At 49.7% G+C, this 13,337-nt stretch overlaps 1 protein-coding gene across 2 annotated transcripts in view; it reads left to right on the top strand.

Annotated features, from left to right (window-relative positions):
- Positions 1–13,024, top strand: part of DNAJC11 (DnaJ heat shock protein family (Hsp40) member C11) — a 73,938-nt gene extending 60,914 nt beyond the window's left edge. The window contains exons 9-16 of one of the 2 annotated variants that reach the window (XM_026519941.4): positions 187–272; positions 633–749; positions 8,065–8,220; positions 9,523–9,592; positions 10,059–10,116; positions 10,250–10,392; positions 11,048–11,177; positions 11,499–13,024. In XM_026519941.4, the coding sequence (XP_026375726.2) occupies positions 187–272; positions 633–749; positions 8,065–8,220; positions 9,523–9,592; positions 10,059–10,116; positions 10,250–10,392; positions 11,048–11,177; positions 11,499–11,524 (786 nt within the window). In that variant the 3' untranslated portion in view covers positions 11,525–13,024. Of the gene's footprint in view, positions 1–186; positions 273–632; positions 750–8,064; positions 8,221–9,522; positions 9,593–10,058; positions 10,117–10,249; positions 10,393–11,047 lie in introns of both variants that reach the window. The other variant, XM_057305177.1, reaches the window with a different exon arrangement.
- Positions 13,025–13,337: the final 313 nt, after the last annotated feature.

Raw genomic sequence — 13,337 nt, 5'->3', positions numbered from 1 at the left:
TGGGTTTTTATGTGAACTCCTCCAGTTTTTAAATATTTTAAATATTGGCCACTAGTAATCTTCAACACAGGCCCCTGCCAGAGAGGCCTGCCCACGATGGGCACTCAGCAGCCAGCGGGACGCAGTGCCCGCCCTCCCACGGCGTCTCGGCCACTAGTGTGCTTTCCCTTCTCCCCGTCTCCCCAGCTTGGAATCCCTCACTCCTTTGCGCTGATCAGCTATCAGCACAAATTCCAGGATGATGACCAGACCCGCGTGAAAGGATCCCTGAAGTAAGTCCTGGCCTGGCTGCTCGGAAGCAGGCCTGCGGCACGTTGTGGAGGGGGTTCCGAAGGCGGAGCTGGTGGGTGTGAGGTGCCCGCTCGTGTCTGTGACGTCTCCCGGGTGCTCCTGTTGAAGGCTGCGGAGTTGACCGCTCCGCCGTCCCCGCCCTGAGGGACTCGAGGCTGACGGAAGGACCGCACCGCTCGTGTGCTGACTTCGTTCTGCTCGCTGACCAAGGGTGTCTGTCGTGATCCACTCCTGGGGCGGGGGCAGGGGCGACCTCTGGGCTGAGTGACAGTTGCTCGTGGGGACCGGAGGAGACGGAGAGCCCAGGGGCCCCACTTGCTCAGGCCTCACGCTCCCTGCAGGGCTGGCTTCTTCGGGACGGTGGTGGAGTACGGAGCCGAGCGCAAAATCTCCAGGCACAGCGTCTTAGGCGCAGCTGTCAGCGTTGGAGTCCCTCAGGGCGTTTCTCTCAAAGTCAAGTAAGTGGAACTGGATCTTTCTGGCCAAGGAGTGTCTGGCAACCTGTAACTCACCCGGGCTTCACCCCCGTTAAGGATGAAATAGGCCGGGCTTTGTAGCTTTGTTCTTAAAGATCTGGTTGCCTCTGTCTTGGCGTGTAAGCCATTGCCAAGGAGTCCGGAGGCCCAGTGTTCCCTGAGGGTCTGAGTCTGTGCGGTCGGGGAGCTTCTACAAGCCGGGTGCACCTCTCCCTTCCCCCGGGTGCTCCCGGTGCCAGCCCCACACGCCCACTCGTCGACACTGCTGTTCACACACGTGACACGTACAGAGCCGCCATCAGCCTGTACAGCGTCTGTTCATCCCTCCGTCCCAGAGCCTTCTCCCCTGCTCCGGCGGCGTGCCTTCCTGCCTTCCAGCCTCTCCGTGCCGCCTCTCTTACCTCACTGGCTGATCGCTTGTGTGTGGCGTCGCGTGGGACCCGGTCCTTGTCTGTGTGGACTCCCTCCCCGGGTGGCCCCATCCGGCCTGCTGGCTTGAAAAGTACCTTCCTGCACTGACAATGCTCACGTTTATAGCTCCGGCCTGGCCTGCCTGCCAGACCTCCAGCCCCTCTCCCACTTCCTCTTACAAACCACTGCTTGGATCTCCACCGGCGTCTCAAACGTCCCATCGCAGCTCCTGATGCTTCCAAACCCACTCTGCCCAGAGCCTCCCTGTGCCGGTCAGGAGAGCCCCAGCCTTCCAGCTGTTCTGTGCAAAACCTTGGAGCTGGCCTTGGTCACTCTTCTTCCCACACACCAAAGTTAATGCATCTCAAAACCATCCCAGCTGTCCTCAGAAAGCATCTCCTGAACATGACCGTTCCTCACCGCCTCTGCTCCCACTGTCTGGTTCTGAATTACGGCAGTATCCTTCTGACCCTTCTCCTTCACCGCCTCGTGAGCCTGCTCTCCACACGGGCAGAACGTTTGAACATAAGTCAGTGTTTGTCGCTCTCTGCTTAAGCCCTCAGTGACTCCCTCAATCCTGGGCAAAAGCCAGAGTTCTTCAGGACCCTCTGTGATCAGAACCTCACTTCCTGCTGACCCCTCCTCTCCCATCTGCCCCTTCTCACTCCACTCCAGCCACCCTGGCCTCCACGCTGCTCCAGACAACAGCGAGCCCACTCCTATGACCAGACTATGTGCTTGCTTTATCTCAGTCCCCAGATGCCAGCATGGCTGGTTCCTTCGATTCCCTCAGGTGTCTGCTCAGATGTCACCTAATTGCCAAAACCATCCCTCGTCACCCGGTAAGAGCATACCCCTCACTTTGCCCCAAGCAAACTCTTTCCATTTCCCCTGTTTATCCTCCACGACACCATCTCCCTCTGATCATCCGTCCACTTCCCTGGCCCTCATCAGAAGTTCTTTAACTGTGTTCATTGTATTCCGTACTGTACTCCTGGAGCCTAGAACCCAGCCTGGCACTTGAGAGAGCTCTGCGAGAGACAGAAGGAGGGAGGGAGAGATACAGAGACAGGAAGGAAGCAGATCACACATCACGGTTTGGAGATGAGAGCCAAAACAGGTCACCAGGACCAGAGCTGCATTGGGCCGCTCTCCTCTCAGTGATCTGAGGACCCCTGAGATTTAGTAAAGGACACACAGATAGCCGACAGATTTTCTGCATTCTAACCCCTTTTATTCCCAAATTGGGGCCACTAACGAGACACGGTTTTCTGATTCCATTTCTGTTGTGAAACACTTCTCCCGTGCAGATATTGCAGGACATAATCTGAATTGAATTCTCATCCCAAGAATGCCACTCTCCCTCCTCGGAAAGAAACATGTTCACTTCAACCAAGGTTCCCGTGTCAGCAGGCTGAATTGTCCAGATCGTATTGCTGTATAAACTGAAGTTTTCCGGAAGGCCCCAGAGTTCAGCATAACAGAGGATCTTACTTTGCTAACTTTTCTCTTGTAGTCTGTTTACTTGGTGAATCACAGCAATTTTTGAATGTTAAACCAACCTTACATTCCTGAGAAAAATTCCACTTGATCATAACATATAATACTTTTTATATATTGCTTGATTTCATTTGCTAATATCTTACTTTTGTATCTGTGTTTATAAGGGATGTGGATTGTAACTTTCTTTTTTAATTACGTATTTGTCAGATTTTGGAATGAGTTATGGCAGCCTGATAAAATGAGTTAGGAAGTGGTCCCTTCTTCCTCTGTTTTCTGAAAGGATTTGTATGAGAATAGTTTGTTCTTTTTTGAGAGAGAGTGCACACACAAGCAGGGCAGGAGCAAAGGGAGGGGGAGAGAATCTCCAGCAGATTCCCTGCTGAGCGCAGAGCCCAACATGGGACTCCATCTCATGACCCTGAGATCATGACCTGAGCCGAAATCAAGAGTCAGATGCCCAACCAACTGATCCACCCAGGTGCCCCTGTAGGAGGATTTTTGATAATGGATTCTTTGAAAAAATACAGGGCTTTTCTAGTTTTCTCTTTCATCTTGTGTCAGCTTTGTTACTTTGTGTTTTTCAAGGAATATGTCCATTTCGACTGTTGGATTTGTTAACATGAAGTTGCTCATAATATGCCCTTACCTTTTTAATGTCCATAATTCTCTGTAGATGGTCTCTGTCTTCATTCCTCATGTTGGTCATTTGTGTTCATTCTTCCTTTTTCATAACCAGTCTCGATGGGACACTTAGCCTTTCAGAGAAACAGCTTTGGCTTTGTTATGTTCTTTGTTTGTCTGTTTTCTGTTTCATTGATTTCTGATTTTTTTTTCTTTCTACATACTTTGATTTCACATTGCTCTTTTCTAGATTTTTAAAGCCCAGCTTGAGGTTATTAATTTGAAATCTTTCTTTTATATTATAAACACTTAAGGCTTTAAACACTGTTTTACCCCATCCCACAGATTTGGATATTTTGTTACATCATTATAATTCAATTCAGACTGCTTTCTAATTTCACTTTTGGAAATGTATTGCTTAATTTCTAAATATTTGGGTTTTTCTCTATATTTGATTAATGATATCAATTTAATTTCATTTTGGTCAGGGAACATATGCTGTATGATTCCAGTCTTTTATATTGAGACTTTTTTACAGCCCACCATGTAATCGACCCGAGTGATCATGTGCACTTGAAAATGTATTCTGCAGTTGTTGGCTGTAGTGTTCTATAAATACCAACAGGTCAAGGTGGTTGACGACATTCATCAGAAACCAGAAGTTCTGTACTTTACTGATTTGGGCCAGATTTCTGTCAGTTGCTGAGAAAGTAGTGTTAAAATATCCACCTATGAGTGTAGAATTCTCTGTTTCTTCCTTTGTCCATTTTGGCTTCGTAAATTTCATCTCTAGCAGCTTTCCTTGACTTGAAGTCTGCTTTATCTGATACTCGTATAGCTGCTGCAGCCTTCTTATGCTTACTGTTTCTATGGTTTATCCTTTTCTGTCTGTTTATATTTAATTTGTCTCTGTGTTCATATACACAGGGTGTCTTATAGCCAGCATATATGCATTCATACAGTTTCTTGCTTTTTAATTGGAGTGTTTAGTCCATTAATATTTAATGTAATTATTGGGATGGCTGGATTTAGGCCTGTTATTTATGATTTGTCTTCTGTCTTCTCTTACTGAATATTTTTAGCATTCCATTTTGACTTACCTGTTGACTTTTTAGCTATACCTCTTTGCATTGGGGTTTTTTTTCTTAGTGGTTGCTCTAGAGATTATGTATTATTAACCTTTTATCATCTGATTAGACTTCATATTGTATTACTTCATGTAAAATGAAAGAACCTTGAAAACTTCTAGGACCATTTCCCCTCCCATGTTCTTCATGCTGTACTTGCCATATGCATTATAATTACACACATTATAGTCCCGAGAGTGTTGTAATTCTGGCTGTAAATAGTTTTATATGTATATATTTGTACATATATGTGTTTTAAAAAATTAAGGGGGGGAGTTATGTTTGCCCACTTTTTCTTTTTTTCACTATTTCCAGTGTTCCTTATTCCTTCCTAAAAATCTAATTTTTCTTCTGATATTTGTTTCTTTGGCCTAAAGAACTTTCTTCAGCTTTTCTTCTAGTGTAGTTCTGTCAGTGATTACCTCTTAGTGTTCTTTACCAAGAAAATGTCTCTATTTTTTCTTTATTCTGCTTTTGTATTTTATCTAGATGTAGACTTTATTTTATTTTATATTATATTAACCTAAAATAGTTTCATTGTGGGCATTCCTACCCCAGAACTAAGCTGTTGTCACTGCCGTAATTTTTAAAGTCAAGCTTTGTTGACGTAAAATTTACATAAATGTAAAATTCATCGGTCTTACTGTACAGTCCTGGGAGTTTGGCAATCACATAAGTCATGTAACCACCATCACAGTCAAGATACAGAACATTTCCATTGTCCCTCAAAATTGCCTCCTGGCCTTTGTGCGGCCTCCCACGCCCTTGGCCACTGGTCTGCTTTCACTCCCTATGTTTTTGCCTTTTTCAAAATGTCATATAATTGGAATCATACAGTGTGAAGCCTTTTGTGTTGCTTTCATGAGCATAACACATTCGAGAGATGTCCCGATGGTCGCCTGCATCAGTAGTGTGTCCCTTTTCCTTGTGACTTGGCATTACATTGTGTTGTTACACCCAGTTTATCTGCTTGTCAGTTTAGGGACATTGCACTTGTTTCCAGTTTTTAGCAGCTACAGATAAAGCCAGTAGACGTTCACATACAGGTTTTGTGTGAACGTAAGTTTTCATTTCTCTTGGGTCAGTACCTAGGAGCAGCCGTGCTGAGCTGGAGGGGGGTGTGCTCCCCGGATAAGAAAGTACTGAGCGGCTTTCCCGGCGGTGGCTTCGTGTTCCCTCCCCACCAGCAGTGTGTGAGAGCCCAGTGGCTCCACACCCTCGCCAGCCCTTGGTTCGGCCTCTTGTTCACTCGGGCTGCTTCAGCAGGCGTGTGAGTGTGTCCCACTGTGGTTTCGATGTGCGGCTCCCTCACGTCCCAGATGGTGAACATCTTTCCGTGTGCTTATTTACCATCCATATCTTTTTTGTTAGTGAAGTCGTCCTTCAAATCTTTTGTCTGTTTTATTATTGGGTTGTTTGGCTTCTTTTGTTTTGAGCGTTCTTTGTCGTTTCTGGAGTTGCTTTTCTTCTGAAGGATATTGTCCCTGAATATAGAGTTCAGGGTTAACAGACTTGTGCTTTCAGTGCTCTGAAGATGTTATTCTTTCTACCAGCTTCCAGCCTCCATTCTTTCCGATGACACATAGCAGTGGTCGTTTGAATCATGAGCCCCCTGAGTGTGATGCCTTTTTCTCTCTCTTTCGTTTCTTTCTTTCTTTCTTTTTCTTTTTGTTTTTCTTTCTTTCTTTCTTTCTTTCTTTCTTTCTTTCTTTCTTTCTTTCTTTCCTTCCTTCCTTCCTTCTTTCCTTCCTAGCTACTTAACTTTTGGTTTTTTTGTTTTTTTGTTTTTTAACTTTCTTTTCCAGCAGTTTGTGCCTACAACATACCTACATGTGGTTTTTGTTGTATTTATGCAGCTTGGAGTTTGCTGAACTCCTTGCATCTGTAAATTTATGTCCCACGTCAAATTTGGAACTTTTAGGCCATTAATTCTTTTTTTAATTTTTTTTTAAAGATTTTATTTATTTATTCAACAGAGATAGACAGCCAGTGAGAGAGGGAACACAAGCAGGGGGAGTGGGAGAGGAAGAAGCAGGCTCATAGCGGAAGAGCCTGATGTGGGGCTCGATCCCACAACGCCGGGATCACGCCCTGAGCTGAAGGCAGACGCTTAACCGCTGTGCCACCCAGGTGCCCCTAGGCCATTAATTCTTAAAGTCGTAATTCCCGCCCCATTCTCTCCTCTCTGGTGCCCTAATTACTGAACTCGAAACCGGTTCCAACAGTTTCTGAGGCTCTGCTCATTTGCCTTCAATTTTTTTCTCTTTGTTCTTCGTGTTGGATAATTTCTGTTCATCTGTCTACAAGTTCAGTGACTGCTCTCATCTCCTGTCTGCTGTTAAGTCCATGCAGTGAATATGTCTTCCGGCATAAAGTGGCATTCTGAAATCTTTCCCTGCTCCTTCCAGTGTCTGGGTCATCCGGGGTTGGTCTCGGTTTATGATCTTTTTCTCTTGCTGTATATCTAGGTATCTAGAGTCGTTTGTATTGTACCTTGGGTATTGTGAATAATACCGTGTAGAGAGTCTATATTCTGTTACAATTCCCAAAAAGCGTTGATTTTTCCTTTTCAAAGGTAATTAACTTGGCAGAAGTCAGACTGTGAACTGGGACTCACGTGTGGCAACAGCTAGAACAGCACAATTACTTCACCTGTAGCTGAGGCCACTGATAGACCGGGATCCGCTGGGGACTTGCACCACGTTTATACAAAGAACTTGGGGCTCCCAATCTCTGATTTCCCTTGTTGAGGGACCCCTGCTTCCCAGCTGCTGTGGTTGCGTCAGACTCTGAGCTCTGGGTCTTCAATCTCCTAGGACCGCAGATTTCGTTCCAGTGTTACCCATCCACACAGTAGCAGCTAAGACTTGCCCTCGGGCTCAAAGCTGTCAACAAAACAGGAAACCAGTGCCTTTGCCCGCTCTAGACTCTCAGCCCTCCTGTGTACCCACCGGCCTGTAGTCGCTCTCCAGTACCCGAGAGTCTTTGTTCTTTGCGGTCTGAGTTGACAGTGGTTACCTGTGGGGTGACTGGCCCAACGGCAGCTACCCGACCATTACTAGAAGCAGAACTTCCTTCATCTGCCAACTTTGGAAATCTTCACCCACTTTTTTCGACTAGGTAAATTGAGAGTAGAGAGGTCTCTATCTCCAGGACCCCGGGAGGTGCCCACTCCTGTCTTCATTTTTTTTCTTTGAAGATTGTTTGACACAGAAAGAAAGAGAGCACATGAGTGTGCACAAGTTGGGGGAGGGACAGGGGGAGAGACTCTCAAGCAGACTCCCTGCTGCTCAGTCCCACAACCCATGAGATCATGACCTCAGTCAGGTGCTTAACTGACTGAGCCACCCAGGCACCCCCCTCGCTCCTGTCTTCTAAGACCACCTTCACTCTGGGCAGGTGGTAGTCACTGCTTTGTCCGTGAGGTTAGCAGGTAGTGGGACCTTTCTTTTGTCACAGACATCAAATCTAGCAACTAAACTTTGGAACAGGGACCAGAAGGTGTGTAGACTATGAAACCACCTGTAACTGGCCTTCTGTGTATCTGAGAGTTCTCGTCCTGTGGCTGAGACCTCCATTACCCTTCCCCGGAAACCTGACTCATCTTGGGTGTTCTGTGTCGTTTTTGTTTTCAGGTTAAACAGGGCCAGTCAAACTTACTTCTTCCCTATTCACTTGACGGACCAGCTTCTTCCCAGCGCCGTGTTCTATGCCACCGTGGGGCCGCTCGTGGTCTACTTTGCTCTTCACCGTCTGGTCATCAAACCGTACCTCAGGGCTCAAAAAGAGAAGTGAGTTCCTAACGTGCCGCGGGGACATCAGTAAATAACTGTGCCTCAGTTTCCTTGTCTTTAGGGTGGATATGATAATAAAAGGACCTACTCAGAGAGTCACTAGGAAAATTAATTCACACGTGTGAAGCCTCGGCATGGCACCCGGCCCGTAGTAAGCGCTCGGTGGGCGCTCATTATGCTCATTAGCGGGCCTGCTACGGGGCTCCCTTCACTCGTCCCTCCTACTTCCAGAAAGGGTTAGAGCTAGTTTGTAAAACTGTGCAGACTATACACCATGACCACAAGAAATAGGCCCCTGGCCTCATTCTAACCATTTCTTTTCCTGGCGCTGAGCTCGACAGGAGTGGGTTTGAGATCTTACGCACGGGCGCGCGTTAACCGTAGCCGTGGAAGTTACAGAAATGTTCGTTTATCTTGCAGTTTCTTGTAGATCACACACGGGGCACAGCGTTCCATCTGAGAGGTGGTTGAGATTCAGTACTTGCAACAGTCTGATGTAATAAGTCGCTGAGCTCAGAGAATCTCCTCTTTGGGGCCCCTGCAGCGTTTGAGTCCCTGGAGTTCAGGGCCCTGCTTCCCCAGGAGGCTTGAGGCTTAGAAGGAAGAATGTGCGGGGTCAGTCGTCTTTTTTTTTTTTTAAACGATTTTATTTATTTATTTGAGAGAGAGCAAGAGCAAGAGAGAGAGCGAGCACACAAGCAGGGGAGAGGGGCAGAGGGAAACGGAGAAGCAGGCTCCCCACTGAGCAGGGACCCTGATGTGGGACTTGATCCAAGGACCCTGGGATCATGACCTGAGCGGAAGGCAGAGTCTCAACCAACTGAGCCACCCAGGCGCCCCGGGGTCAGTCTTCTGACAAGACAGGGGTGCGCTGCCCGGAATCCCTGTGCTTTGCTACATAAGAAGAAAGCGTATTTTGCACCTAAAGCAGTAAGCATTGGCCCTACCTAAAAGCGTTCTCTGATAATCCGAGAAGGTGGCCTTCCCTGTGGTCCTCCCCTCTCCTCCGACCTCCCCCTGTGCTGAGATTCCTGTCCCATGGGGGCTGCTTCCCACCGCAGTGGGCCCCATGGGTGCTCCGGTGAGGAGGTGGGGGAGAGCCACCGAGGGACAAAAGAAAGGGAAGCTGGAGAGGTCTAAAACGAACAGATTTGCTTGCGATTGTCTTGGAAATATTTTCTAAAGCCCCAGAACCAGGAATGCAGTGAGAGCTCACACTGTTTGCTGGGCGCAGGTCCAACGAGGGGCTCTGTTGCCTCACTCCGCACTAACATGTGGCTTGTGTTTTTCTCGCTTAAGGGAGTTGGAAAAGCAGAGGGAGAGCACAGCCACTGACATTCTGCAGAAGAAACAAGAGGCAGAAGCTGCCGTAAGTGCTCGGAGATGCACACCCCCCCCCCCGGAAGTCCTTTCCCTGCGTGACTCCGACTGTCGCTGCGGCTCAGGCTCCTCGCCCTTTGCCGCCCGCACGGCTCACACCGGGGCTCGGGGATCACGTCACACTCTGCATACGGGCCTTCATCAGTCATCTCAGTCTTTCTAACCCCTATGGGATACAATACCGGGAACTCCAGGCCCAGTCCTAAAGATGAGATACACTTACCCTCAAAGGCAGAACAAGGTTTTTCTAAGAACTGGAGGGTCCTCTCCTCCTTTTCTTCCCTTTAAGTGAACTGTTCTCAGGTGACAGAAGTATCAAGCATAAATGAAGGGGTACCGTTGGGTTCTTGGTGAACAGAGGAGGGGCTAAAATGCACCCAGACATGTGGCTACAGCTGACCCAAGAGGCAGAGCCCAGGAAGGACCCCAACAGTGGCCCTCCTTGTTCTTTGCAGGTGCGGTTGATGCAGGAATCTGTCCGAAGAATAATTGAGGCAGAAGAGTCCAGAATGGGTGAGAAGGCCTGGCCTTTCTTGGGGCAGGGTGGGCGCTGGGGGTCCTCAGAGGAGCACGGCGCTCCTGCAGTCCGGCTTGCGAGGGCTGCCCAGCCGAGGCCCGCCTCTGCTTAGACTGCGCCCATCCTCAGGGCTCATCATCGTCAACGCCTGGTACGGGAAGTTTGTCAACGACAAGAGCAAGAAGAGCGAGAAGGTGAAGGTGATTGACGTGACTGTGCCCCTGCAGTGCCTGGTGAAGGATTCGAAGCTCATCCTCACAGAGGCCTCCAAGGTACGGCGCCTGCCCGCGGGATTCAGACACTACAGGCCTGTGGGGGGTGGGGGCGGCTGGCCCCTCGGGATGGCCATTTCATCGCGGTGGAACCCCCTCGCGGCGCGGCGCTGGCTGGGTGGCGTGCCACCCAGCACCCAAGTTCGATTCACGCCGGAGCTGTTCACGTCACCCGTTCCCTCAGCAAGGATTTCCTGTGCACCTACTGTGTGCCAGCTAGAGCGGCGAACAAAACACACATCCTGTCTTCGTGGAGCTTACATTCTCCTTATTCCTTGCCTTGTTCTAGAAAGAGTATGAGATCTGTAGCACGTTGGAAGCTCGTGCTGGAGCCAGGGGTGGGGACGGTAAAGGCAAACTAGAATGAAGATGGGCGCAGGCCCAGGACCTAGGTCTGTCAGGAGTCCTGCCGGGGCTGCTGTGAAGACGGGTCTCTGGGAGACTCCGGGAGGTGGGGGCTGTACTGCGAGGGAAGCCTAGGACTGAGAGGCAACTCTCTGGCCTTCTCAGCTCCACAGTGTGCACCTTTCGTGGGCGGCTCCTGAGGGAACGTCGAGGCCCTTCCACGCTGACCCCCAGGTGGCGGCCGACAGCAGTGGCGCTAGGCTTGACCAACGGTCTCCGCTCGCAGGGATTGAGACTGTGTTTGTTACAGGCAGGGCTGCCCGGGTTCTACGACCCGTGCGTAGGTGAGGAGAAGAACCTGAAAGTGCTTTACCAGTTCCGAGGCGTCCTGCACCAGGTGATGGCGCTGGACAACGAGGCACTTAGGATACCAAAGCAGTGTGAGTCTGCCCCTTTGCCGTCGCCTGCCCTGTGCACGGACCAGGGGGAGGCCCTCAGCCACTGGTGGGGACCGGGGACATCAGAGTGTGGAGTGACAGCCACCTTCCCGGGTGGAACACCAGTGAGCTCTTTGCTTGAAAACTGCAGTTTGGGTGGCTGGGCCGGAAGCAAACCCAGCTGCTCCTGTGTGTTCCAGAACCATCTGATTCTCCACAGCTTGTACTGTGCTGCTGGTCAGGTGATGGCTGAACCCCTTCTGGGGAAGAAGGGCATGGAAACGGTTGCCTTTTGATACATTCGGTGTGTCTTGTCTTTCACAGCTCACAGGATCGATACAGATGGATAAACTGCTTGAGACACCAGATTTACAAGAGGCTGCAAAAAATCCTTTCCTAGGAGTCTACAAATTCAGAAGCAGGGAAAAAACCCAGACATCAGATGTGTTTATTTTATATTATTCCTGTAGAAGGTGGTACCATATCAATTATGTGGAGGGACACAGACAACCCACTTTCACGGGTGCTGTAGGTAGGACTGAGGCAGCCCCACCTGGACCAGAACCGCAGCACGGCCCGTGGCTGTTTTCCCAAGGATCATGTCCCTGGAGGGAAGGGCCCTGGGCCCCGGCCCCCTGGGCTCCTGAGCCCATGTGCTGACTGCAGCCACCCAGTAGCGCTCGGTCTGTCTCGAGGTGTTGATGGAACACCCTGCCCTCACACATAGGACTGTGAACTATTCCTAAAATCCACACTGAGCATGGAAAACAAAATGGAAAGGAAGGAAGTTGTTCTCGTGAGCAGAGGTCTCCAGAACAAGTGAGCATCTGTTCGGTCAGCTTCCCAAAAACCACTTTTTCCTGCTGAAATATTATTCAGTGGATCTGGAGAGGATTGTGTGGGTTTATAAATCTGCTTTTTATCTGAGAACGAATGGTTTTGGAAATTAGTGTCTTTTTTCCCCCCGCCTCCCAGAACTTCTCGAATCATTCCACTGGCACATGGCTTGGGACAGAGTGGTATAACCCCCAGTCCCAGGGCCCAGCCCTGTCACAGGTTACTCCCTCCCAGGAGCCACCTGTGTCCTTGTGGCAAAAGACAGATGCGAGCTAAGCCACGTCCCTCACAGCCCGCCCCCCTGCCTCTGCCCCCCCCCCCCCAGCACAGGAACAGAGAGAGGCTTGGAGGAGAGGGGAAGCATGGGGCGGGGACTGAAAGGACCCTGGCTCAGGTACTTGCCAAATCCCCCAGCGCTGGGAGAGCGAGGCCAGCCGGAGCTTCGCTTGCTCTCACGTCCGCGGCCAGCAGGTGGCGCTGCTGCTCTCACACCCCCTCCCGCCCAACTCCCTACACCCAGGGACTCTCCTGTCTGCTCGCAAGACCCTCTTCCTTCACTTGCCTCTTTTGTGGATGCAGAACATTTCAGGAGCCAGGATGCTCCTGAGCAGCCCGGTCTGTTGACTTCAAGTCCCCGACGAGCCAAGAGGCCCTGGCTCGTGGTGGTCCTGACAGCTCCTCCCCCCCTCCCCCCCCAGCTATTGCTAAAATCAGGCTTCGCTCCTGGTGGTGGTTTCGGAGTAATCGCTAATACCCCCTTCCTCCAGTTTTCAAAACAGTTCAGGTTGTCCAATTCTGTAATATTTATCTCCATTTTAAAAAGTTTTTCTCCGAGCTGCTGCTCTGAATGTAAATCGTGCAATAAGCGTGGCGTGAACTCTCTGACTTTGGACGCAGCCATGTGTTCCCTCCACGGCAGGTGGCTCTTTGAGGCACCGATTCTCTTAATTTTGTCTGAAACGGACTGTACAGAGGCACTCTCTTATCACAATAAACCTTTCCTGAAAACTGGGGACGGTGTTTCAGTGCATCTGTAATGTTCATGGTCAGGGCTGAGCAGAAGACATAAGTGCCCTCCTCACGCCCTCGTTCCATCCTCTGGCCTTCACTACTGAAACCACGTTTTTCACTGTGAGGCTGAACTTGAAGCCGTGGTTCAGTTTTCCACATTAGGCCTCTGCCTGAGAAACAAAGTCCGGAGCCAGGAGAGGACTTTGGCTAGGATCCCTGTTTTCCCGGAGATGGGCTACTTTGGTTTGAGTGTTCCCAGATCCAAAAAATCACCTCTCAGGTTTTTCGGATCACTGAGGACACATCTTACCAATG

This window comes from Ursus arctos, unplaced genomic scaffold, assembly GCF_023065955.2.
Source record: "Ursus arctos isolate Adak ecotype North America unplaced genomic scaffold, UrsArc2.0 scaffold_32, whole genome shotgun sequence".
NCBI lineage: Eukaryota > Metazoa > Chordata > Mammalia > Carnivora > Ursidae > Ursus > Ursus arctos.
The sequence above is the reverse complement of the archived record's forward strand: the minus strand, read 5'-3'. Positions and strand labels throughout refer to the sequence as shown.